This window comes from Nicotiana tabacum, chromosome 7 (genome assembly GCF_000715075.1).
Source record: "Nicotiana tabacum cultivar K326 chromosome 7, ASM71507v2, whole genome shotgun sequence".
Taxonomy (NCBI): Eukaryota; Viridiplantae; Streptophyta; class Magnoliopsida; order Solanales; family Solanaceae; genus Nicotiana; species Nicotiana tabacum.
In genome coordinates, this window is record NC_134086.1 from 87798794 (window position 1) to 87823491 (window position 24698).

General features: G+C 40.6%; 2 protein-coding genes across 3 annotated transcripts; one reads left to right on the top strand and one right to left on the bottom strand.

The window, feature by feature from the left end:
- The first annotated feature begins 16403 nt into the window (after window positions 1–16403).
- LOC107827420 (upstream activation factor subunit UAF30) lies at window positions 16404–18891 on the top strand. 2 transcript variants are annotated; one of them, XM_075257363.1, is made up of 3 exons: window positions 16404–16838; window positions 18336–18394; window positions 18551–18690. In XM_075257363.1, the coding sequence occupies exons 1-2, from the start codon at window positions 16536–16538 to the stop codon at window positions 18360–18362; spliced, it is 330 nt and encodes a 109-aa protein (XP_075113464.1). In that variant the 5' UTR covers window positions 16404–16535; the 3' UTR covers window positions 18363–18394; window positions 18551–18690. The 2 variants fall into 2 exon arrangements, with proteins under 2 accessions (XP_075113464.1, XP_016510050.1); XM_016654564.2 differs by lacking the exon at window positions 18336–18394 and having other exon boundaries at window positions 16412–16838; window positions 18551–18891.
- Window positions 18892–19034: 143 nt separating this feature from the next.
- Window positions 19035–23110, bottom strand: LOC107827413 (uncharacterized). Its single transcript, XM_016654552.2, has 7 exons — window positions 22863–23110; window positions 21876–22048; window positions 21744–21796; window positions 20972–21092; window positions 20712–20834; window positions 19490–19652; window positions 19035–19357 (listed from the first exon to the last, which is right to left on the bottom strand). Exons 1-7 carry the CDS (start codon window positions 23007–23009, stop codon window positions 19172–19174), a joined length of 966 nt encoding a protein of 321 aa, XP_016510038.1. The 5' UTR covers window positions 23010–23110; the 3' UTR covers window positions 19035–19171.
- Window positions 23111–24698: the final 1588 nt, after the last annotated feature.

Here is a 24698-nt window from a genome sequence, read left to right on the forward strand (position 1 = left end):
GATACAATCTCGCTCCATGGTGAGCCAATAATAACCTGCTCGGAGAATTTTCTTTGCCAGCACATACCCGCTCTTATGTGGTCCGCAAACTCCTGAATGTACTTCGGACATGACAGCCGTAGCTTGTCTAGCATCTATGCATCTTAACGATCCAAGGTCTGGTGTTCTTAACAATACAAAACTCCTCCACTTAAGAAGAATCCACTTGCCAGCCGTCGAATTGTTCTCTTCTGATCCCCCGTGGCTTGCACTGGATATATCCCCATTCTGATGTACTCCTGGATATCATGAAACCACGGTTCGCCATCAAGTTCTTCTTTAATCATGTTGCAGTAAGCATGCTGATCTCGTACTTGAATATGCAGAGGATCGACATAAGCTTTGTCCATATGGTGCAACATTGATGCCAGGGTAGCCAAAGCATCGACGACCTCATTATGGACCCTCGGAATATGCCTGAACTCCACTGATCAAAACCGTTGACAAAGATCATGTAAACATTGTAGGTACGGTATGAGCTTCAAATCTCGTATTTCTCATTCTCCTTGAATTTGGTGTACCAGAAGATCCAAGTCTCCCAAGACCAAAACTTCCTGGACATCCATGTCTGCAGCTAGCCTTAAACCCAAAATGTATGCTTCGTACTCAGCCATATTGTTGGTGCAATAGAAACGAAGTTGAGCTGTAACAGGATAGTGATGCCCTGTCTCAGAAATAAGCACGACTCCTATCCCCACTCCTTTCATGTTAGCAGCCCCATCGAAGAAAAGTTTCCAACCTGGTTTTTCGGCTTGTTCTAGCTCGTCAATATGCATCACCTCTTCATCAGGAAAATAAGTCCTCAGTGGCTCATACTCTTCATCGACCGGTTTCTCGGCCAAATGATCGGCCAATGCTTGGGCTTTCATTGCAGTCCGAGTCACATAGATTATGTCAAACTCTATGAGCAAAATCTGCCACTTCACCAGTCTTCCTGTCAGCATAGGCTTTTGAAAGATATACTTCAGTGGATCCAAGCATGAAATGAGGTAAGTAGTGTAGGATGACAAATAATGTTTCAATTTCTGTGCCACCTAAGTTAGGGCGCAACATGTCCTTTCCAGGTGAGTGTACTTAACCTCATAAGCTGTGAACTTCTTGCTAAGATAGTAGATGGCTTGTTCTTTCCTGCCAGTGACGTCATGCTGCCCCAGTACATAACCAAATGAATTTTCCAGGACAGTCAAGTAAAGAATCAAAGGTCTCCCTGGTTCTGGTGGTACCAGCACAGGCGGGTTAGACAAGTATCCCTTTATCTCATCGAATGTTTCTTGACACTCATCAGTCCACTTGATCGCAGCATCCTTCTTCAGCAACTTGAAAATAGGCTCACAAGTTGTCGTGAGCTGAGCAATAAATCTGCTGATATAGTTCAACCTTTCTAACAGACTCATCACTTTAGTCTTGTTCCTCGGAGGGGGCAATTCTTGTATGGATTTGATCTTCGATGGGTCCAACGCGATGCCTCGCCGACTGACTATGAATCCCAATAGTTTTCCGGATGGAACACCAAATGCACACTTGGCGAGGTTGAACTTGAGGTTGTACCTGCGAAGCCTCTGGAAGAATTTCCTCAAATCCTCGACGTGGTCGACCTGATGCTTTGATTTTATGATCACATCATCTACGTATACCTCAATCTCCTTGTGTATCATATCGTGAAACACAGTAGTCATTTCCCTCATATAAGTTGCCCCAGCATTCTTCAAACCAAATGGCATTACCCGGTAGCAATAAGTTCCCCAAGGTGTGATGAATGTCTTCTTTTCTGCATCTTCTTCATCTATTAGAATCTGATGATACCCGGCATAACAATCCACAAAAGATCCAATCTCATGCTTGGCACAATTATCAATCAAAATGTGGATATTGGGTAGTGGGAAGTTATCCTTCGGACTTGCTTTGTTGAGATTGCGGTAATCGACGCATACTCTGATCTTGCCATCCTTCTTCGGTACAGGCAAGACATTAGCCAACCAAACAGGATATCGAGTGACCCGAATAACCTTTGCATCCAACTGCTTGGTAACTTCTTCTTTAATCTTCACACTCATATCAGTTTTAAATTTTCTCAACTTTTGCTTGACGGGAGGGAATGCTGGATCAGTGGGCAATTTGTGGACCACTAAATCAGTGCTTAAACCCGGCATGTCGTCATATGACCACGCAAAAACATCTTTGTACTCGATGAGTGTTTTGACTAACTCCTCCCAGATTTTCGGCTCGAGGTAGACACTTATTTTAGTTTCTCGGACATTGTCTGTGTCCCCTAAATTGACGGCTTCTGTGTCATTCAGGTTGGATTTGGGTTTTTTTTCGAAGTGAATTAACTCCTTACTAATTTCTTCAAAGGCTTCATCCTCATCATCGTATTCTGATTCGTAATCACAATCTACTTCTTGAACCAACATTTCGGAATCAGATTGATTTTTAAGACTGGGTTGAGGATTTCTTATGTATACCACGTCATTTGAACCAGCGTAAAAAGAACTGTATAGAAAAGAAAGCAAAACAAAAAGGAAAACCATCAGGAATGATGAAGAAAGGGAAATTGTATTTTGTTGAATGATAAAAGATAACAAGGTTTGCACACTTAAACAGACTAAAAAAATGAAATCCGGATTACAACCCTGGAATAATCCGTACAAACTTAAAGGAAAATCAAAGCAAACTACCAAGACTCCTTCCGAGTAGGGAGAAGAGTAGCCTTCCAATTATTAAGCTTTGTTGTTGGCCCGACAAATTGCACTTCCGCGTTGCTAGAATCTTCTCCAATTTCCACCATGTTCACACTGTCGAACAACTTCTCAAATCTTTCCATTAACTCCTTGTCTGGATCAATCACAGAACTAGGAATTGTTGTCACTGGGCGACTCCTCGTACTGGACTTGACAAATAATCTGGAAAGACATGGGACCGGCTTTGGAAGGACCCATGTCCTTTGTTTCAATTTCCTGGCTCTTTTTATGTCTGCGGTTGTGGGCTTGAATCCCAGACCAAATGTTCCCAAGTTTTCAGGAAGAGACACGGGCTGTATGATGCCTTGCAGATCTAACCCCAAACCCTTTCCTGGTACAAAACCATTCTTCAGCATTTTATACGCTACCATGACTGATGCGGCGGTTATCTTCGGATTTGGGATACACTTCCCCTTTGGAACTTTCTCGACTGACATTGTATCAGAAACTTGGTAGACCCATGGTCCCTTGTCATCTTCCACCTCAATGAATGGCACAATGGTGTTGATGTGAGTGCACAAATTATCTTCGTCGTGCACAACTATTTCCTGTCTGTCCCATTCGAACTTGACCATCTGATGGAGTGTTCATGGTACTGCTTTAGCGGCGTGGATCCATGGTCGTCCTAATAGCAAATTGTAGGAAACAACTATATCCAGCACTTGGAATTCCATTGTGAATTCTACTGGACCTATAGTCAGCTCCAACATTATGTCCCCGACTGAGTCTTTGCCTCCGCCGTCAAATCCTCGCACACAGATACTCTTCTTATGGATCCTCTCATCTTCTACTTTAAGCTTGCTTAGAGTGGAGAGTGGACAGATGTTCGCACTTGAACCATTGTCAACCAATACCTGGGTAACCACGGAATCCTCGCATTTTACTGTCAGGAAAAGGGCTTTGTTGTGCTCAGTACCCTCTATGGGCAATTCATCATCGGAAAAAGTGACTCTGTTTACTTCAAAAATCTTGCTGGCTATCTTTTCCAGATGGTTCACCGAGATCTTGTCGGGAACATGGGCCTCATTCAGGATTTTCATCAATGATCGGCGGTGCTCATCTGAATGGATTAGCAATGAGAGCAATGAGATCTGAGCGGGCGTTTTCCTCAACAGCTCTACAACAGAATAGTCAAGCACTTTCATTTTCCTCAAAAATTCCTCTGCCTCTTCTTTAGTTACAGCTTTCTTCACCGGTGTTGGATCATCTTTAGTTCTTCTTAACTTCTCGGGAGTAAAACACCTTCCTGAGCGAGTCAAACCTTGTGCTTCACAAACTTCTTCCTTGATTTCTTTCACTTTGTAAATCACCGTCACCCGTTCATAATTCCAAGGAATAGCCTTGCTATTGATCACTGGAAGCTGAGTTACTGGTTTTATAATAATAGGCTTTGTGCGAGCACCCTTCACGACCACAACAGTTTTACTTGCGACCCCCGACACTATCACTTTAGCTTTCTCGGGTTTCACTGCAACAATGCTTGATGACCCTTTCTCGGCTACCACAGTTGGCTTATTGTCCTGGACCATTGATTTCTCACTAGTTACCTTTTCCTTTGAGCTGGTTTCACTGGAACGGACCATCATTACCGTCTGCGGGGGCTTCTTGGGATCCCCTCCTTTGTGTATCAACTCAATCATATGGGTCTCATGATGAGCTGGCAGTGGATTCTGATTGATATTTGGTATTTCTGGGGCCTGAACCTCGATCCAATGAGTATCAATAAGCTCCTGCACGGCTGTTTTCAGTTTCCAACACTTCTCTATATCATGCCCTGGGGCTCCTGAACAGTACTCACAACTCACCGAGTGGTCAAGATTTCTAGGAGGAGGATTTGGAATTTTAGGCTCAATTGGATTCAGCATGCCCAACTGCTTCAACCTGTGGAAAAGACTGGTATATGATTCCCCCAGTGGAGTGAAAGTCTTTTGCTTCTGTAACCTCTCATTCTTGAAGGCTTGGTTTGGTTGGAAACCCATTCCGGGGGGATTTCTGTAGGCCCTTGGGGGTGGATATGTGCTTTGTGGAGCTGGGTATGGATTTTGTAGAGCCAGCGCATGCCATTGTGCGTGTGCCGGAGTTTGGGTATAGGTTTGTGCATGATGGACGAAAAAATGGGGATCTGGCGGTGGGTAGTAATGTTGTGGAGGGCTATATGGAGTGTGGGGGTAATTTTAGTGGTAGGATCGTGGTTGGATATAGTAGGGTGATGGGCCTCTAGATCCGAACCAGGCTCCGGACTCAACAGTCGTGACATCTTCTTTCTTCTTCTTCCCAAGTACACCCCCAGTGCCGCTTTGAATGGCCTGAGTGGTTGCCTTGATCGCTGAATAACTCATAATTTTGTTGGACTTAAGCCCCTCCTCGACCATGCCTCCCATTTTTACAACCTCATTAAAAGACTTGCCAATTGCGGACACCAAATGACCAAAGTAAGTTGGCTCCAAAGCCTGCAAAAAGTAATCAACCATCTCGCTCTCTTTCATTGGGGGATCTACCCTTGCTGCTTGCTCCCTCCACCGGAAACCATATTCTCTAAAGCTTTCACTGTGCTTCTTCTCTAGTTTAGTCAAAGATAGTCGGTCTGGAATGATCTCAAGATTATACTGAAAGTGACAAGCGAATGCTTGTGCCAGATCATCCTATATGTACCATCTTCCGTGATCTTGGCGGGTGTACCACTCCAATGCTGCTCCGCTCAAACTCTGACTGAAGTAAGCCATTAGCAATTCATCCTTTCCTCCGGCTCCCCTCATCTTACTGCAAAAACCTCTCAAATGAGCCATCGGATCACCGTGTCCGTTGTACAAGTCGAATTTGGGCATTTTGAACCCTGCCGGTAGTTGTACATTTGGGAATAAACACAGGTCTTTGTAAGTCACGCTTACCTGACCTCCTAGCCCTCTCATATCCCTGAAGGATTGTTCTATGCTTTTCATTTTTCTGAACATCTCCTCATGTTCGGGATTTTTGGCTGGTCTCTCAGCTTCTCTCGGGAGATCAGAACGTGGATCGTAGGGGTAGGTTTCGGGAGCTTTGAAGGTGGGTTCCGGGGGATAATACTGGTTGTCCTGAGCTTGGAACACGGGTTCACTCAGGGATCTATGGAGTGCAGCTGGTGGAGATGCCACAAAGACAGGGGTGACTGGCGGAGGAGGGCATGGAATCGATTTTGGTGGTGGAGCTTGCGGCATATGAGAAGTAGTGTCATGGTAGTGTTGATAAATGGGAAAACCTAAGTTGGTGGCGGGATGATCCTGAGACTGAGTTAATGGTGGGGTAAAAGCCGGGTTGGCTGGGTAAGACGGTGGTGATTGCCCTTGGGACCAAGCCTGGTACATTTCGTCCATCTGTTGCTTAAGCTTGAACATCTCCTCTTTCATTTTATTGACGTCCAACTCCTCTACCTCAACACTAGTGTCGACCTCCGGGATAGACATGATTTCTGGTATTGGTCCCTTTGATCTGGTTTGGTAATGATAATGTGCCAGTATCCTCTAAATAAACAAACTGCTTGAACTCTCTGAAAAACAACAAACTTGTTAGTTCTTAGAGTTTAACACATATGTAATTACATGTTGGGATGCAATGCACCTAGACAATTAACCATTTTCTATCATGTATTTGCTTCGGTTGCGTGCGTCATCCCGGCCTCTCATAATTGTGCCCCTTCTTTTAAGATTTTTTTTATTCTATCCTTCTTTATTTCCCCTTTTTCTTTTTAGTGGTGGTCGAATCCTATAGAGATTGCCTACGTATCATGTCCCCGTATGAATCAGACCGTGCACAGTTCTGTCAAATAAGTGTGAAAGTGAATAAAATATTTTTGGGATTTTCAGCTTTTATAAAAACAGATGCTTCGATCACAAAGACTTAATACTAACAGATTTCAAAAGACTAACAGACTCTGATGCAAAGACAAGATACAGACTCTGAAATTAAGCTATCATACTTTAAAGAAATACAGACTCAAATAGAGAGAAAACCCAACATGCTTTATAAGCTCTGACAGAAAAGGAAATACAGACTCAAACTGAAAATCATGAGTACATCAATGCTCCTGGTGTCTGTGGGACATCATTCGGTCTCGCCACGGGCCTATGTGCAAGATCCCTTTGAAGTCGATCCAAGCTGTACATTATTTGTTTAACAAAGGTCATCACCGCTGCAAAGAATGTAGTGCGAGTCATATCCTCACAAATGTGGCACTTCATAACGATGTAGTGAGCGACGTTTATAATTCTCTCTCTTATGACGCCCTTTTCTTGTAACAAACACCCAATCTGCTGGGACCTGGCCTCCAAAGTTTGCTTGGCTGCACAGTTTTGTTCCTAAAGTTGTTGCAGGTCTATTTCTAATTGTGCCAATGTCATGTAACAGTGTTCCCTTTCATCCTTGAAGTCTTTTGCCTGCTTGATCATTTTGTTTCTCGTGGCGATGACCCTTTTCTTCAACCCCGCGACCTCATCTTCGTACCTTTCTCTCAACTGCTTAACCAGGCATGCCCGCTCATCTGCATTTTTAGCCAATTGTTTTTGAGCCCCGGCTAGTTCACTTTCTGCTTTGTTCAAATAGAAACTATGGTTACTCACTTTCTGCCTTAGGTTAGCTACGAGTTTTTCATCCCTGTTACTTCAGACTGGATTTTTTGCTGCTACTTTCAGTTTCTGAATTTGAGCTCGAAGGGCTTCATTTTCTTTGGCTAGACTTTTCTTTTCACCCTCATCCGTCACTGCTTGTAAGCCGTTCTCGAATTGAAGGTATTTGGATTGCTTCTCCAGCTTTCCTATTGTGGCCCTGTACTCGTTTTCTTTGGCCAACCAAACCCATGGTTCTTGCGATGCCTCGACGAATTCCTGAATGTGCGATTTTTTGGCCGGTCTTTCTGATTCGGCCCTTGCAGTGTTCTTCTTTCTATACCAGGCGAGGTAGGTGGGTGAGACCTCTCCTTTAGATAGGTTTCGCACTCGGGTGCTTGCCATGAAATACTGGCACTCGTTCCAAATAGAACGAACTGTTTCTTCGTGAAATTGGCCGTCAGAGCTAATCTCAACCACGTGGATAATGAGATCTTCATCTGGATGCATCACCTGACACCTTCCTAATTGTCTCATCACTCGGTAGGGGGCGTAAGGCTGAATACCTCGAAGACCCATTAGGAGGAATTAAGGACCTGTGGCGGGTATATACACAATTTCTTCAACAGGAAGCCAACCTAGTGTCCATTCTATTTGTCCCGTAGTGATGGCGCGAAGGTGGGCTATCCATTCTCCAAACCTCTCCGGTAACTTAAACCCTGAAACCCTTGTGTTGAATTCTTCAATGCAGCTTTTCTCTACGGATCCATAACTCATATACTGAGGGTGGTGGCACAAGTGCTCGATCATCCACAGTTGTAGTAGCAAATTGCATCCCTCGAAGAAGTCTGTCCCACAAGCTGTGAGAGCTCGGTATATCCCAGACACTATCATAGGGGCGAGAGTGCTCTTGGTGTTGGTAACTAGGACCTTGACAACTCCAGCCACCCGCAAATCGATATTCCCGTCTTTTCTGGGAAACACCACTAGGCCTAAGAATGCTACCATGAAGGCGAAACGCCTATGCTCGTCCCATTTTGTTCGGTTCCCTTTACTGCAAACCCCACTTTTCGGATCATCGAACCCTCCTACATGCCCGTACTTCTGGTATATAAAACGTAGAGTGGAAAAACCCCCTTCCAACTCGGAATATGGGATTCCCTTGTTTATTTTTAGCAAATCCATGAATTTGTGAGAGTTGACGGCCCTTGGAGCGATCAGATACTTATGCCTCAAACCTGCAGTACTTTTCATATAACCTGCTATCTCTTCCAAGGTCGGGGTGAGTTCGAAATCCGAGAAGTGAAATACGTTATGGGTCGGGTCCCAGAACGTAACCAAAGCCTTTATGATGTCTCCTCTAGGTCTGATCTTTAATAACCCGGTGAGACCCCCCAAATGTAGATTGACACTATCTTACCCTGACTTGCCCAGATCTTCCTACCACACTGAGTCCCCGATCTTTCAATCTTGGAGAACACTCTCGCTTCCTGAAGCTGGTCGAATAAATCATCAATGCGAGGCAAAGGATACTTGTTCTTAACTGTTACTTTGTTCAATTGCCTATAATCAATGTACATCCTCATAGTGTCATCCTTCTTCTTCACAAATAAAACTGGTGCACCCCAAGGTGACACACTAGGCCGAATGAACCCCTTATCAAGGAGTTCCTAAATCTGCTCCTTTAACTCCTTCAAATCCGCTGGGGCCATACGATATGGCTGAATAGAAATGGGCTGAGTGCCCAGCACCAAGTCAATATCCCTGTCCGATGGCATGCCCGGCAGGTCTGCAGGAAACACATTGGGAAAATCCCTCACAACTGGAACAGAATCAATACTGGGAGTCTCTACACCGACATCCCTCGCAAAGGCTAGATATGAAAGACAAGCCTTTCCAACTATACGCTGGGATTTCAAGAATGAGATCACTCTACTGGGAACATAATCAATTAAACCTCGCTACTCAATTCATGGCACACCCGGTATAGCCAATGTGACTGTCTTAGCATGACAGTCCAGAATAGCACAACACAGAGATAGCCAATCCATGCTCAAATTAACATCGAAGTCCACCATACACAATAATAAAAGATCTACTCGAGTCCCCAAACCCCCAATAGTCACCACACATGACCGATATACACGGCAACAATAGTATCGCCCACCGGGGTAGATACATGGACAGGTAAAACAAGAGACTCATGGGGCATACCCAAATAATGAGCAAAGTATGATGACACATAAGAAAAGATGGAACCGGGATCAAATAATACAGAGGCATCTCTGTGACAGACTGAAACAATGCATGTAATAACAGAATCGGAAGCAATAGCATCGGGTCTAGCTGGAAGTGCATAGAAACGGGCCTGACCGCCCTCTCCCTCTAGGGCGACCCCTAGATGACTAACCTCTACCCCTAGCTGGTTGGGCGGGTGGTGGTGAAATAACTGGTGCTGAAGCCGATGGCTAACTCCTCTGCTGGGATGAACCCGCAAGACGACGAGGACACTGCCTCCACATATGACCCATCTCTCCACACTCATAGCAGCTCCCGGGTGCTGGAGAAGGGGACTGAAGGGAACCCCTAGCACCGGAATGACTAGCAGATGCACCTGGCATAGAGGAGCCCTAAGTGATGGAGCATGGGACGAACTCTGAGCTTGAAGGGCACTAAGTGATGACTGGCCCTGATGAGAACTGTGTGCACCGTGACTTGATGACACCCCACGATAACCTGGGCGAGCTGGCTGAGCATGCCTAAATGGACGGCCTCTGCCGTGCTGAAACTGACTTCTAGAAGGAGTACCATTATAACTACCAGAACCTCGAGGCCTCTTGGCCTCCCTCTCCTCTCGCTCATGGCGATGAACTGACTCAATCTCACGAGGAATGTCTACATTCACCCTCTCTCTGGTCATAAGAATATGAAGCTGGTAAGTGAGGCCATCAACAAACCTCCTAATCCTCTCTCTATCTGTCGGAACCAACCAAATCGCATGGCAAGCTAACTCAGAGAACCTCATCTCATACTGCGTCATAGTCATCTCTCCCTGATGCAACCACTCAAACTACCTGCGCAGCTCCTCTCTGCGAGAATGTGGCACATACTTCTCCAGAAAGAGAACGGAGAATTGCTGTCAGGTAAGGGGTGTTGTACCAATATGCCTACACCTCTCAAAAGTCTCCCACCAAGTGAAGGCAGCTCCAGAAAACTAATAAGTAGTAAAATCGACCCCGTTGGTCTCCAGAATACCCGTTGTACGAAGTATCCTCTGACATTTATCCAAGAAACCCTGGGCATCCTCGCCCTCTACACCACTGAAGGTCGGAGGCTGAAGTCTACCAAACCTCTCCAACCTACGCTTCTCGTCCTCTGGCATGGCAGGAACTACATAGTCCTGAGCAGCTGCAACCGGCTGGGCTGGATGTGCCCCTGGCGTCTGAAGTCCTTGCACGACCTGCTCAGGTATGCGTGCAGCGGGAGTCTGAGTGCCTCTCCCGGCCTGAGAAGTAGCTGCAGCTGTAGTAACTGAGACCGTCTGAGCTAGGCCAATGCAAACCAATAGAATCTGAGCCAAGGCCTCTTGAAGACCCGAAATCACAATAGGCATAGCTGGTGCCTGAGTTGGTGTTGCTGGAGCGTCCATAACTAGACCTGATCCTGAACTGGGGCGGCTGGTGGATCTGCAGGTGCTGCCCTAGATGCTGTGAGAGCCACACCTCTGCCCCTACCGCGACCACGACCGCGTCCTCGACCTCTAGTGTCCATAGCTGGTGGTACTAGTGGTCGTTCATCCTGACCAGTAGCGCGTGTTCTCACCATCTGTGAGAGAATAGAATAATAGAAGTTTAGTACTCGCACCAACAAATTCGCATGACAAGAATTTCAAGAATATAAAGTTTTTCCTAAAGGTTCTGCAACCTCTCGAGGATAAATACAGATGTCTCAGTACCGATCCGCGAGACTCTACCAAACCTGCTCAGACTCGGGAGACCTATGTAACCTGGCTCTGATACCAACTTGTCACGACCCTAAACCCGAACCCGGTCGTGATGGCGGCTCTCGTGAAGACAAGGCCAGCCGACACATTCCCAATTCATTTTTAAGTAGTTAAGATAATGCAAGTAAGTCTTAAACATAATAAATATCCCAAATAGATAAGGTTAAACAGTACAGTTCCGGAAAATAAAACCAATACATCCCGACATCGGGGTGTCACTAGTCATGAGCATCTATCAGTATACTACAAGTTTGAAGCGTCTACAAAGCTATTACAGAATCACTAACAAGAGAAAGGAAATGGGATAAAGGGGGAGAAGCACGGGGCTGCGAACGCCAAGCAGCTACCTCGTGAACTTCAAAATCTATCGGGAGCTCTCAACCCTCGCAAGCAGGATCAGCAACGCCTGAATCTGCACACGGGGTGCAGGGAGTAAAGTGAGTACTCCAACTCAGTGAGTAATAATCATAAATAAAGACTGAAAAATATGAAATCACGTAAGGCACATTACAGGCTATAATGAAGCAGTAAAATCCAGTAAAAATAGTGAATCAATGAAGATATGTAAAGTCATTTTAGTTCAGTTTAAACTTCATGAAATGCCTTTTTAACAATTAAGCAGGTAAATGACAGGCGACTAGGAAAGATAAACACATAAAGGATCGTCCCTCGGGCAATATCATAGAACAACACCAGCCCTTCGGGCTATATCTCACATCACAATGGGTACCCGCGCTCACTGGGGGTGTGCAGACTCTTGGAGGGGCCCCTTACGACCCAAGCGCAATATCCAGCCATCTTGTGGCATCATCACTAGGCTTTCGGCCTCATATCAACAAACCACCTCGTAGCGTACAAATCTCAAGCCCTCGGCCTCATAATCATAATCAGGTGTTTCCTCACAACATAGGCCCTCAGCCTTACTCAGTCAAAAACCTCACAAGCCACTCGGGCAACAGTAAAACATGATGTTCAGCCCAAAATATCATTTAAAACATCATTTAAGTGTTAAAGCAGAGTAAACATGACTGAGTTATGAAAATAGTAGAATATAGCATGACCGAGTTCAAGTATAAAGTCAAAACAATGAGGAAATATCAATAAAAATCCCCTAAGGGTTCAAATAGTTGGCATGAGGAGGCCCAAATATGACATTCAGTCCAAAACATGATGATAACAAACAGTTTTCAATGAAATACGCGGTAAAACAATCATTCTGGATGGACTAAGTCACAATCCCCAATAGTGCCCGACCCCACGTTCGTTATCTAGCGTGTGTGTCACCTTAATATAGCACAACGATGTGCGATCTGAGGTTTCATACCCTCTGGACAATATTTACAATCATTACTCACCTCAATCTGGTTCAAACTCTAGCTCGCGACGCCTTTGCCCCTCGAATCAGCCTCCACTTGCATCGAATCTATCCAAAAATCAGAATCACGATGTCAAAATATATTAAGGGAACGAATCCCGAGCGAAGATAATCAGTTTAGAGCATAAATCCCGAAATTACCAAAACTTGACCCCCTGACCCACTTCTCGGAATTCGATAAAATTTACATCAATAGATTTCTTATCTCCCCACGAGTTCATACATATCAAAAGTACAAAAATTCTACCACAAATGGTCCCTCAAATCCTCAAGTCTAGATCTCCAATACCAAGCCCTAGTTTCCCCAATTTTAACCCTTAAATTCCATTACTTACAGCTCTAATCTGTGAAATAATACCATAGGAACGACTTTTAGGTCCAAAATCCTTACCTCAATGAAGTTCCCTTGAAATCCTTCTTCAAATCGCCAAAAAAGCTCCAAAAACCGACTTAAAAATGGTGGAATAGCTCAAAAATCGCGAAGGAATGAATTTATATATTCTGGCCCAGGCATTTCGCATCTGCGGCCCCCTCTACCGCTTCTGAGGTACCGCTTTTGCGGTCCAAGATGCCGCTTCTACGGTTTCACTTATTCCCCAGCTTCCGCATTTGCGATGCACCTTCCGCACCTGCGCCAACGCAGGTGCGGCTTCTCAGCCGCTTCTGCGGCTCCAACCTTCCTAGCCCCTTCCGTTTCTGCAACTCCTAAATCGCTTCTGTGAGGCTGCACCTGCGGTACCCTAGCCGCAGGTGCGATTATGACAGTAAATTCCACACTTCAGTTGCCAAACCAAATTTTCAAACTCTCCGTCAACCATCCGAAATTACCCCGAGGCCCCCCGGACCTCAACCAAAAGCATAAACATATCTCATAACCTTATTCAAACTCGTACCAATATTCAAAACACTAAAAACAACATCGAATTAACCAAAACACATCGGATTCAAGCCTAAGTTTTCAAAATCTTCCGAATTATGCTTTTGATCAAAATGTATACCAAACCACGTCCGAATGACCTGAAATTTTGCACACACATCCCAAATGACCCAACGGAAGTACTGCAACTCCTAGAAATCAATTCTGACCCCTATATCAAAATCTCACCTACCAACCGGAAAATGCCCAAAAATTCAATTCCGCCAATTCAAGCTTAAATCTACTCCGGACCTCCAAAACACATTCCGATCACGCTCCTAAGTCTCAAATCACCTCCTGAAGCTATCCGAACCATCGGAACTCACATCCGATCCCTCTAACTCATAAGTCAACATCCGGTTGATTTTTCCAACTTAAGCTTCCTCAAAAGAGACTAAGTATCTCAAACCTTACCAAATCCGTTCCGAACCCGAGCCAACCAACTCGATCACACATAGAACCAATAAACAAAGCAATAAGAAGCAGAAATAGGGGAAACGGAGCGGTAACTCGTGAGACAACTGGCCGGGTCGTCACATTATAATAGTCTCTAAGTTCACATAAAATCTTTAAAAGTATGTCTTTGTTTAAGACTTAAACTCTAAGCAATAAAATTCTTGATTTTATTTATAAAGCTACATAAAGCCACACCAACATTGTTCGTTTAAGCCGAAACTATTCAACAAACAACAACAATCATTGATGGACTCGATCAAATCCACACACGGATTAAAGCAAACAACAACACCTTAATAAATTAATAAGATTCTCACAAACATCATAAACAACAGACACAAGAGTTCGATCACGATTCTCTTATTAACAGTGAATACCGTTAATATTGTCAAGTAAATTTGATCAACTATTACTGTAACATTTATTCTACGCAGATTTTCTGTCCAATCTTTTCAGTCAAAGTCTAAGAATCAAATAAATCTTATGCTCTGATACCAATGAAAGAATAAATCGTGGAGCGAGAACAACGAATTGTGTGCCTATTTGACGCAGCGAAGATCGTTGAACTCACCACCAAAAAAATTACTCCAAGTCGGACTTCATTTCACTAGGAAACGAAGTTTATTCTTCACGAGTTAAATGTCTCATCATCTTTTGTGTGTATTTAGAGATAATCCGAAGAGGGAGGAGTGATTTTTCTTTTCTGAACCTCTTTTTATTAACCGTGATTATGGTAACCTCCTTAAAATCTATATCTTATAAATAGGTATTGGACTGGGTCAGCCCACATAAAGCGACCTACAATCCAATATTCAGCCATTACTCTTTTGACATATAATTACATGCATTTAGTGATAATCCAAATTCAAATATTAGTATTTGCATAAAAATTACGGATTTCAAACTTGTGGTACTGCTTAATAATTTTTGTTCTATTAGCTTTTTGATAATTTTTCGGCAAAAAATCGTTTATATGCATAATCTACGCATCATTATTGAACTCATAAGTTAAAAATTTGACACAAATTGACCAGAGAGAGAGCATAGGAAAATTTCAGAAAATGACTCCGCTCCTTCCTCATGCTAGGTTCAAGAAATTAAAGAAAAAATTATTCTTGAGGAAAATATTTTTTAAAAGATTTAAATCAAATTGAAAATGTTATTCTCCATACCACTCCCTAAATATATAGAAAAGTGTCAGATTTTTTTTTAGATGAATAAGAATTTGTAGTTAATTGAACTGATAAAAGGAGTATAAATAAATTAGGCAAAATAGCCTCTGGGTCACTTAAACTTATACCCATTTATCAATCCGATAAAATGAACTTATAAGTTTGACTGACTAACACAATCATATTCTTAACCTATTATTGTTTGACATGTGTAATTTGTAGGCCTCAATCTCTTTTTAATAATTTATTTAAAAAATTAAAACCTTTTCCTTTCTTTTCTTCTTCTTCACCAGTACCAGCACTACATGTTTCATCCATCAATGAACACAGCACACCACCCTCATCCACTCTAAAATCCCCAAATCAATAATGAACATCATCCTTCGTACTCTAAAACTCCCAATTGAATAAAAAAGTAAAAAGGACACAAACAAAATCAGTAAAATCTAAAAACTCCAGACGAATCAGTAAAAAGATAAAATCTTTTATTATCTTCTCCAAAATTATCTTTGAAAATTCCCAACATCCTCCAATTCTAATTCTACTTCTTCCTTTTACGTTTTCTAAACAGAAATTTTAGAGAGAGATTCAAAATCTCTGAAAATTTCAATTGAAATTTTGTTCTTTAATTTCTTTTAACCAGCATTTTCCTCTTTGAATTGTGGTCATGTCAGATTTGTTAAAAAGTAGTTGGGGGGGAGGGGAGGGAGGAGAATGAAGAAAGAGGAGAATGGAGGGCATGGGGCGGTGAGAGTTTTCAGCTTTTGTAATTTCTTTTTTGTTTTTCCTTTTTATTTGCTTTCTTTTCTGATTTTAACATTTTTATAATTAAAACTGTTATATTCATGCGCCTCTGTATCGTGATTTGCACGTATTTGGGCCACATCATTTAAATCGTTTGTAAATATTTAAATGAGAAACTTATAAATTTATTTATCGGACTAACAAATTGGTATAAATTTAAGTGGTCCAGAGACTATTTTGTCAATAAATTATAAGTGTGCTGAGTTAGTGAAGTAAAAGAAAGCTAGCAATTTTAATAAATATAATCGACTAAAATGACAGAACTAGAGAGAAAATAAAATTTTGTCTGAATTGAGGTATAGTATGGTTATTTTACACCTATGCTCTTAACGGCGGAGTTTGACTGACATCTGGACTAAAAATTTGGGGGAAAACGATTTTCGCCTATAGAACAGAAAAGGGAGAAAAACTCACCCAGACCCATCTTTTCACTCAAAAGAGCTAAGTCAGTAAAAATGTCTGCTCTTCGACATGCAGCTTTCAGGGGCTGCAGGTTTTTGCTTGAGGCAGCAAAAGCCACAACCCGATCTCCCAAAGCAGCATCTTCTTCTGCTTCCAAGAATAAGGCTGCTGCTACAACCTCGAAATCGTCGACATCAGCAGGGAAGCAGGGTCGTTCTCCTTCGGCTCGACCCACTGGTCTTCTTAAGGTAACCCCTGTTTCGCCGACACTTCATAGCTTTCTTGGAGTTTCTGAGACTTCTCGCGGCGATGCTGTCAAGAAAATCTGGGATTACATCAAACTCCACAATCTTCAGGTACCCTTTTCTCTCTAGATATACTATTTGAGTATATTTACTCTTCGAATAATTCTAGAATTTATATGGTGATGTTTGTCTAGACATATATTTTAGGAAAAGAAAGTTTTTTTTTACACATGGGTGAAATATATATATAGTACTACTAGTATAATTTTTCAAAAGTATCAGTGGTGTTCAACATGCTATGTCAATTACGGTAGTATGTTGTCTATCTTTTTGGAGCAGATAATCGACGAAGAAGTGTCATATTAAATAGAAATGAAATGTACTAGTGTTACTGATCCCTAGGGGTTTTGCAGTAAAAATATTTCTGGTGTTGGAGGTTTTCTGGTTTGTTGCTACTAAAAGGTTGTTGTTTGGCCTCAAGAATGCTCCATTTGATATTACATTTTGGGCATTCTGCACTCTTTTAGTTCCTCAAAGGATTTCAAATCTGTTGTGCTTTCTCCAATATGAAATGTGTGCATGGTGAGCCTCTAGGTTCATGATATCCTAACCTATTTGAACTTGAAGCATGAAAATACCTTTGGTTGTGCCCAGAAGGCAGTTTATTTCCCTTGGTAGCACTTAGGCATTGGAATAGTCTGAAGTAATATGACTTGCAAAGCAAGGTTGAGCAGCTACTGTCATCACCGATAGAAATAACACTATAGCTGTGTATATGCTGGTGAATGTATAACAATATTAAGCAGGGGCGAATTCGTAAGGGAGATTATGGGGCACGTGAACCCATGGTCTTTCCGCAAAATTAAATATTTTATGTACATATTTTAAAAAATTTGATATAGTATTAACTTTGGCAACCATGCTCCAAGAAGGCTGAATGATGCACTTGGTTAAAGGTTGAGTTATTTACCAATAGGAATAGAGATCAATTTCCACTTAATATATTTTTCCTCTGATGTTAAGACATGAAAACTCCAGGTCTCAGCTTCCGGTCATAAATTAGTTCAAGCCATGCTAGGACGAAGAAGAAACAAACAGGTCTAAAGAACAAAATAGATACTGAGTTGTGTCAAGTCTCCCATTGTTTTTTGTTAACTGGCTCAGAACATTTTTTGTCAGCCTTTCCCGGCCCATTATGAGAAATTCATTATCTACGGACTCATTGTTCTTTATTGCTGTTGATCTCATTATCTCCTGTCAACACTCGTTGAGAATCATTTTTTATAGACTTCACCTGGTTTAAATCTTCTTCTCTATCAATCGTGCTAGTTTAAACATTTCTTTATCCCCTTCTCGTGTTCCTAGCTTTTGATACATGGCATCTAGGGCTTCCCCTCCAGCTTTACTAATAGCCTTCTTAGCTTCGCTCATAGCTCTCTTATACTCTTAACTTGTTTTCTGTAATGAGAGTGGTCAAATAGGACTACTCTTTTTCTTTTCTTTGATAAGTGAATGGGAGATAAAGTCGCTACCTAGCAAATGCTTTAGATGACTCCATCCAAACCAGTCACAGAACTAATATTGAAAATTTGCATCTTTTGCCTCCAGATATCTATTCTATTGCTATGTGCATAATAAAGGGAAATGATGCTCAGAGTTCTCCAGAGGTTAATTGCTGATTGCTTTTCCCCATTGGAATAATATTTCTTCCGTCTTTATTCGACAAATAGCAAAGCATTTATTGCTTTTAGAGCTGTAGTACACATAGTACACAGACTCTTAGTATCATCTCTTGAAAATTCTCAATTTTCCTCTGCCTGCAGGACCCCATGAATAAGAGGGAAATCAATTGCGATCACAAGCTCAAAACAATATTTGGAGGGAAGGACAAAGTGGGGTTTCTAGAGATTTCCAAGTTGCTGTCTGCTCATTTCGTGAAGCCTAACTGAAGTAGTCGTCAAATCATCCATGCTCGACTCTTGATATTGTACATAAACTACTTTGCCTTCTTGACATTAAACTCTGATTTGCAATTTGTGTGCTTAGTTTTCTAGATGGACATCTTGTAAAAAGTAAAGTAGGAAGAAGCAGAAAGACTATTGGCTCTTTAACAATGTATGTTCATTTCTTACTTCAGTGAAATGTAATGAATGCTTTTCCTGTATTGTCCATTGCATACACAAGTGACAGTTAATGAAACATGATAACAAAGAATTTCAACAGCTCATAGAAAGTTATGACTTTCGTCAATCTCACTGCTGATTAAGATTGGAAAGCATAATAACAAGCAATCAAGCATAGGGGTAATTCATAACAGCCTTGAGGAAGATCTCATTAATTGGCTCACAATGTGATTACGAACAATGTTCTCCATTTGCCACAAATAATGCATTTGTCACAAATAATAGGGTAAATTTGCTTTATATTTACCATGAACTATACAGTCAGACAAGCAGGTGTCGGATCCATTGTTCGACAACAGCAGGAGAACCATACCATGGTCTAGTAGCATCATCAGAGCCAACAGGGGAATGGTAAACTCCATCCAGAGTGATATTAAGTGCACCTTTTAGATGAGCTGAGACTTCTGGCACAACTCCATCACCCCAGACATCTGCCTGGCCGCAAACCTGACAAATTATCAGATTGTTAGATTACTTAAATAACAGATATGTGCTCATGTGCTACTGAAACTAAATGATAGGAGTATATAGATTGGTAATTTGAGCAATATCAAACTCAAGGGCGCCTGTGGTATAAACCTGCTTGTAGCCTTGACCAACAAACCGTGCACGGAAAGTGGAAGCTGTTTCTGGATTTGTGTTGCTTACTGCAGCAACCTCTGACGTTGGCTGGTCAACACTAGCTTCCACTTCAGAACTGTATGTTGAACTTGAACCAAGGAAACGAGACCCTTGAATATACCTACACAAGTGAAATCCATTAAGTTTTTCTCAATAAGGCGTTAGGTTAAGAAATGATTCCTAATCACAATAGAGGCAAAAAATGTTAGGTGATTTCTTCTCATCTGCCTAAGCTTTGGTACCAGGTACTCGGTGGAATAGCCGAGGTACACGCAAACTAACCCGGACACCATCATTATAATAATTGCTTAGATAGACATCATCCATGTTATTTATCTCAATATTTTCTCCAATAGACAGCAAAAAGTTTAGATAGTGTTAGCTTATTTTGAATTATATACGACCTTGTTAATTTGATCTTCCGGGCAGTCTGTATGTCAATAAACAGATCAAGCAGGAAGCGATCCTCAAGCAAGTTAGTACTCATTCCCACGGTAAAGTGTTTGGTGTTTCATTCTTAAATGCATGCACAACTATTGGCATAATGTCATATTGCTTCATCTGCTGCTTATTGTAGTGTGCTGCCACTTTTTGCAAATCATATAGACTCAATCGACTCCTTCAACAGGCTATCCTATGGCATCAGAAAGAAAGACTGGAAAGTTCTATCAGCATTTTGATAGGAGCTTCCATAATTTTTCCAGTAACCACTTCTGTTATTATAGTTTTGCCATGTGAAAACGGTCTCTATGCTTGCTGGTTGCAATTAAACCACGATATGTCACATGTTATTAGGTTTTGAAGCATTAAAATTTATGCAGTAAATATACCCTCCCAAATAGGGTGGTTGAAAATTAAAGGAAACCTTTCCCAAATTAATTAAGCTAACAAAGATGGGGTCTAAAGATAGCTTACTATTGCAAAGCTCAATTGTAATGAGAGAAGAAACTCAAATACATCCTTTTTTGGATAACTAGAAACTTTAACATCATTAATACTGCCATATTTATATTGCAACTAAAGCAGACAGTTAAGTTTCTTCAACAATCCCCTTCACTATCATTGAACATTAAAAGAACTAAATGAAATGAATGTGTCATTGCAGTGAAAACATCATTGATCATTCACAAGAAGCACTAGAAATCAAGCACATGAACAGAACAACAAAATTTGATATTACCTCCCTGCTATACATACATATCTAAGTTGTGGAGAATAGACAGCTTTTGCACAATGCTCTTCAACGTAATACAAGAGGCCTCTTGTTTGATCAATTACTCCTGGCAAACCTTTAGGTGGTGGCCTAATGAAACCAAATAATATCAGTGTTAGGCTTATGCAGAACAAGCTCCCTAAGATATTCCATCTATTAAATCTAGTAGTAATAGCTGCATAGATACACCAGGTGACTATATTATAAATGAATAAATTTATACATACAGGTGGGGGGTTCCTAGCGTCAGTAACAAGGAAACATCTGAGAAGCCAAATTCCTGCAAATAGACACGTGCGAGCCATCCTCCAGCTGAATGCCCAATCAAAGTTAAACTTCCACTCCCACCTACAACAAATGTGGCCGGATTATGGGACTGCAACATGCCCTGTTAAGTAAAGAGGACTGTGTAGGTCAATCAAGGTTTAACGCTCATATTTATAGAATCTGTAAAAGAAAACACCAACAACTATTTTAGCTATAAGAAGTGCATAGAAAGCTGGAGTTTTAATCCTAGGAAAATGAAGTAGAGAAAAACAAGGACGTGGCAATAAGGTTAACCAAAATCAAGTATTTTCTTGGGGAGAAGTATGTTTGGACTTGTGGCTACCTTGAATTTGCAGATAGGATAGAGAATAGTGGCCTTATGTTCAATGTCAGAATGCGCAAATTTGGTCTAAGTCAGTGATCAAGTAGGAGAATATTTCCGTCTAAACAAACGGGAATGCCAGAATACATATCATGTTTGTATTAAGAGATGTACTATATACTACATAAATGAAATAACAAGACCATAACCAGTCTACAAGAAAGTTTAAGTTAATGATTATTAATTGCAGTTGCAGATGCAGCATATAGAAAGAGACAGTAAAATGACTTATCGTGACCATATCCACATGTTATTAGATTGAGTGAAATGTGTAGCCTAACAAGCTGGCCAAATTTAAGTAAACGAAAAATTTAAGATTAATAATAGAGAAAGCGAATTAAATGAAGAACCTTGAGCCAATTCTTTTGCTTCACTGACGGCTTCATCAATTCTTTTGAGGTACCTGGCCAAATTTTCTCCTTAATGTATAAGAGAATATGGCTTGATAGCTGCTAAGCATAAAATTTTGTAAGGATTATTACCAATCAAGCACTGGCCGAGGACGAAGAGTGCCACGCCAATAATTTGAGTCCAATAAACCAGCAGCATTCCTCAGCCAATCAATTCTTGAAACTTTTGCTATTGCTGTTGGTACTCCATAGCCTTTCAGTATAAGAGCCAACTTCTCATAGTCATTTGTATTGTTCCCTAACCCCTGAAGAAGATAACAAATGATATACCCAATTATCAGTTACCGCAAAAGGTATCTCCTCACCCATGGCTCAAGTCTGAATAATACTCTGCAACCAGTCCCTCCCCAGGGGCGAAGCTACACTTTGATAAGGGACCACCCTTCGTAAGAAAATTATACTGCATATATATGTAAAATATTAGGTTTTAAACGCATATAACATATATTGAACACCCTTTGTCGGTTTGAAGACCATGAGAAAATTCCTGGCTCGCCAGTGCTCCTCACATTAAAGGAATAAAAAGAATCCCAGAAGGCTGATATAGAACAAATTCAACATAGTAACAAATAGATAGTCAATATAATTGATTAGATTTACACAGAGGGTGTTTGCCTAAGCTTATAAGCTGGTTAAACTGCCTTATAAGCACTTTTTAGCTTATCTACGCGTTTGGTAAAATTAAAAGTCCTTATAAGTTAAGTGCTTATAAGCCAAAAATAAGCCAAAAGCCATAAGTTGGTCTTCATCTGCTTATTGTTTATTTCAGGACTTTTATCCAAACATGTAACTGCTTATTTTTTAAATCAGCTTCAGCACTTAAGCACTTAAAAGTGCTTTTCAGCACCTAATGTTTATCGGCTAGTCTAAATCAGCTAAGCCAAACGGGCTCTTACACAGTTAAAGACCAAGCTTTTACTCAAAATTTGGAGTTGCTGTAACTTTGGAACTCAATTTTCCAAGAAACTGGGATAATAGCAACAACATTGGATTCCTAGGGAGGAAATAAAATATAGAGACAAAAAGGGTGAGAATGGGAATGAAGAAAAGAATGCAAACCGGAAGAATAACAGCAGGGCGAATGGTGGAAGAAGTGGTTGTTGTTGGCAAGTCAGTAGCTTGAGAAATAGCAGAGCAGCGTTTTGGAGTAGCATTAATGAATGTGTAAGGTGAAATGGAAGGTGACCATGTTACAGCCATAGCCATCTTCCCCCATTTGGCTTCTTCAGCCCACAAACGTTTTAACCGCTTTATTTGTGGTCCTCATTTTCCCACGGTTGTTTCTTGCTTCAAACTTGATAGGCCTGTGAGTCTGTTATATTATACATACTACTACTTCAATTATAGTATATCTGAGTTTAACTTATGTGCACACACAAGATGACCCCATCAAATTAAACTCACACGCAACAACATAGAGTAATTGTGTATTGTCAGCCTAATTGTCTAATTTAGACAATAAAGTAAATGATGTAACTTTTTTTATATATTACTAATGTATAATGTTGGATTATATATCGCAGCTGAACCAATCACAATATCTTATTCACGTGTGAATTAAACAATTAGCATATACGAATGTTGTAGGGTTACCTCTTGAAACTTGAACAAAGCAAATCGATATCCTTCTCCAGTTTCAGAATTGCAAGACCTCAGCAACCTTCCACGGTCTTATATATAACTACGTTTTTTAGGTTAAAACCCTTTTCCAAAACCTGTTACGTTTTCTTCTTCCACTAAGGAAATATTTCCTTTTATTTCCTATTATTTAGGCACAGTAGGGACCACAGAATTTAATTAACAAGACTTACTATTATGGAATTAATTTCGAAATTTTGAAATTAATTTCTACCATAATAAATTACGAATTATTCTACTAAAAATTCGTAATTGCACTCCTTAGTTCAATTTCAAAATTCTTCCATAAAACCTTATTTAACTCCCCATGTTAAGATTCAAATACTAACCAATCAAATTAAATTACTGACAATTTAATTTATTGATTACTTCCTTTAGACTTTCACTTAACTTATTTCATATGTCGGATACAAAATTCACCGGCCGGGTTTACACATGAAAACTTATAAGCTTTCATAAAGGAGTATGATCAATCTCAAAAAACCGAGACATGGATTCTATCAACTAATTATTACTTCGCCAATGTATATCATCATTGTCCAACTTACCAGGCTTATTCACCCACGAAAGAATCTCGCCTTTTAATAAATCAAAATAATAAATGATATACACAACTAATAATAATTATATCAAGATTAAGAGTATAAGTACATTGAATGGACTAGAGAAATTATTTTATTAAGTCAATATAAAATATCTATCTCTACTTGATCCGTTCAATACATACAAAATGTACTAGCACAATAAGTTGGAATTAAACCATTTCCATAATCAAGATAAATTATATTTAATCTTGTGCTACAACCATTCCGATGGCTTGTCCAATTCCATCATTAGATTGTGAACATAAACTTTATGACTTATAAGAACCGATGATTTAATCTTCCGTGTATAAGCTAAACTCTATACACTAAATCTAGACTATATAAGTAGCAGACACACAAATAAATACATGATCTATTTAAAATAAAACTTTATTGAATTGAATAAACAAATAAACAATTGTTCCATAAAAAATACTACAACAATACGCATGGTTTATAGCATATCCTAACATATAAAACATCATGAACTCTAAAGTGTGTAAGTTAAATTCAAAATAAAGAAACCAAAGTTTGACGTTAACTATTCGAGAAAATGACGAAAGATGGTCCCTTATGTTTTTCAAAATAGACTCTTAAATATTCTTTGAGTAATTTTGGTCTTTTAAATTTGGCAAAAGTATATATTCTTTTCTCCTTTAAATATTTAACAACT

What these genes read in the sequence shown, in the direction of transcription:
- LOC107827420 (XM_016654564.2), top strand. Translation starts at nt 16,536, where the DNA reads ATGTCTGCTCTTCGACATGCAGCTTTCAGGGGCTGCAGGTTTTTGCTT. An exon ending in TCAAACTCCACAATCTTCAG is followed by an intron (nt 16,839 to 18,550) that starts GTACCCTTTTCT and finishes CTCTGCCTGCAG; the next exon opens with GACCCCATGAATAAGAGGGA.
- LOC107827413 (XM_016654552.2), bottom strand. Translation starts at nt 23,009, where the DNA reads ATGGCTATGGCTGTAACATGGTCACCTTCCATTTCACCTTACACATTC. An exon ending in ACGCTAGGAACCCCCCACCT is followed by an intron (nt 20,835 to 20,971) that starts GTATGTATAAAT and finishes TGGTTTCATTAG; the next exon opens with GCCACCACCTAAAGGTTTGC. An exon ending in TTGGTCAAGGCTACAAGCAG is followed by an intron (nt 19,358 to 19,489) that starts GTTTATACCACA and finishes ATAATTTGTCAG; the next exon opens with GTTTGCGGCCAGGCAGATGT.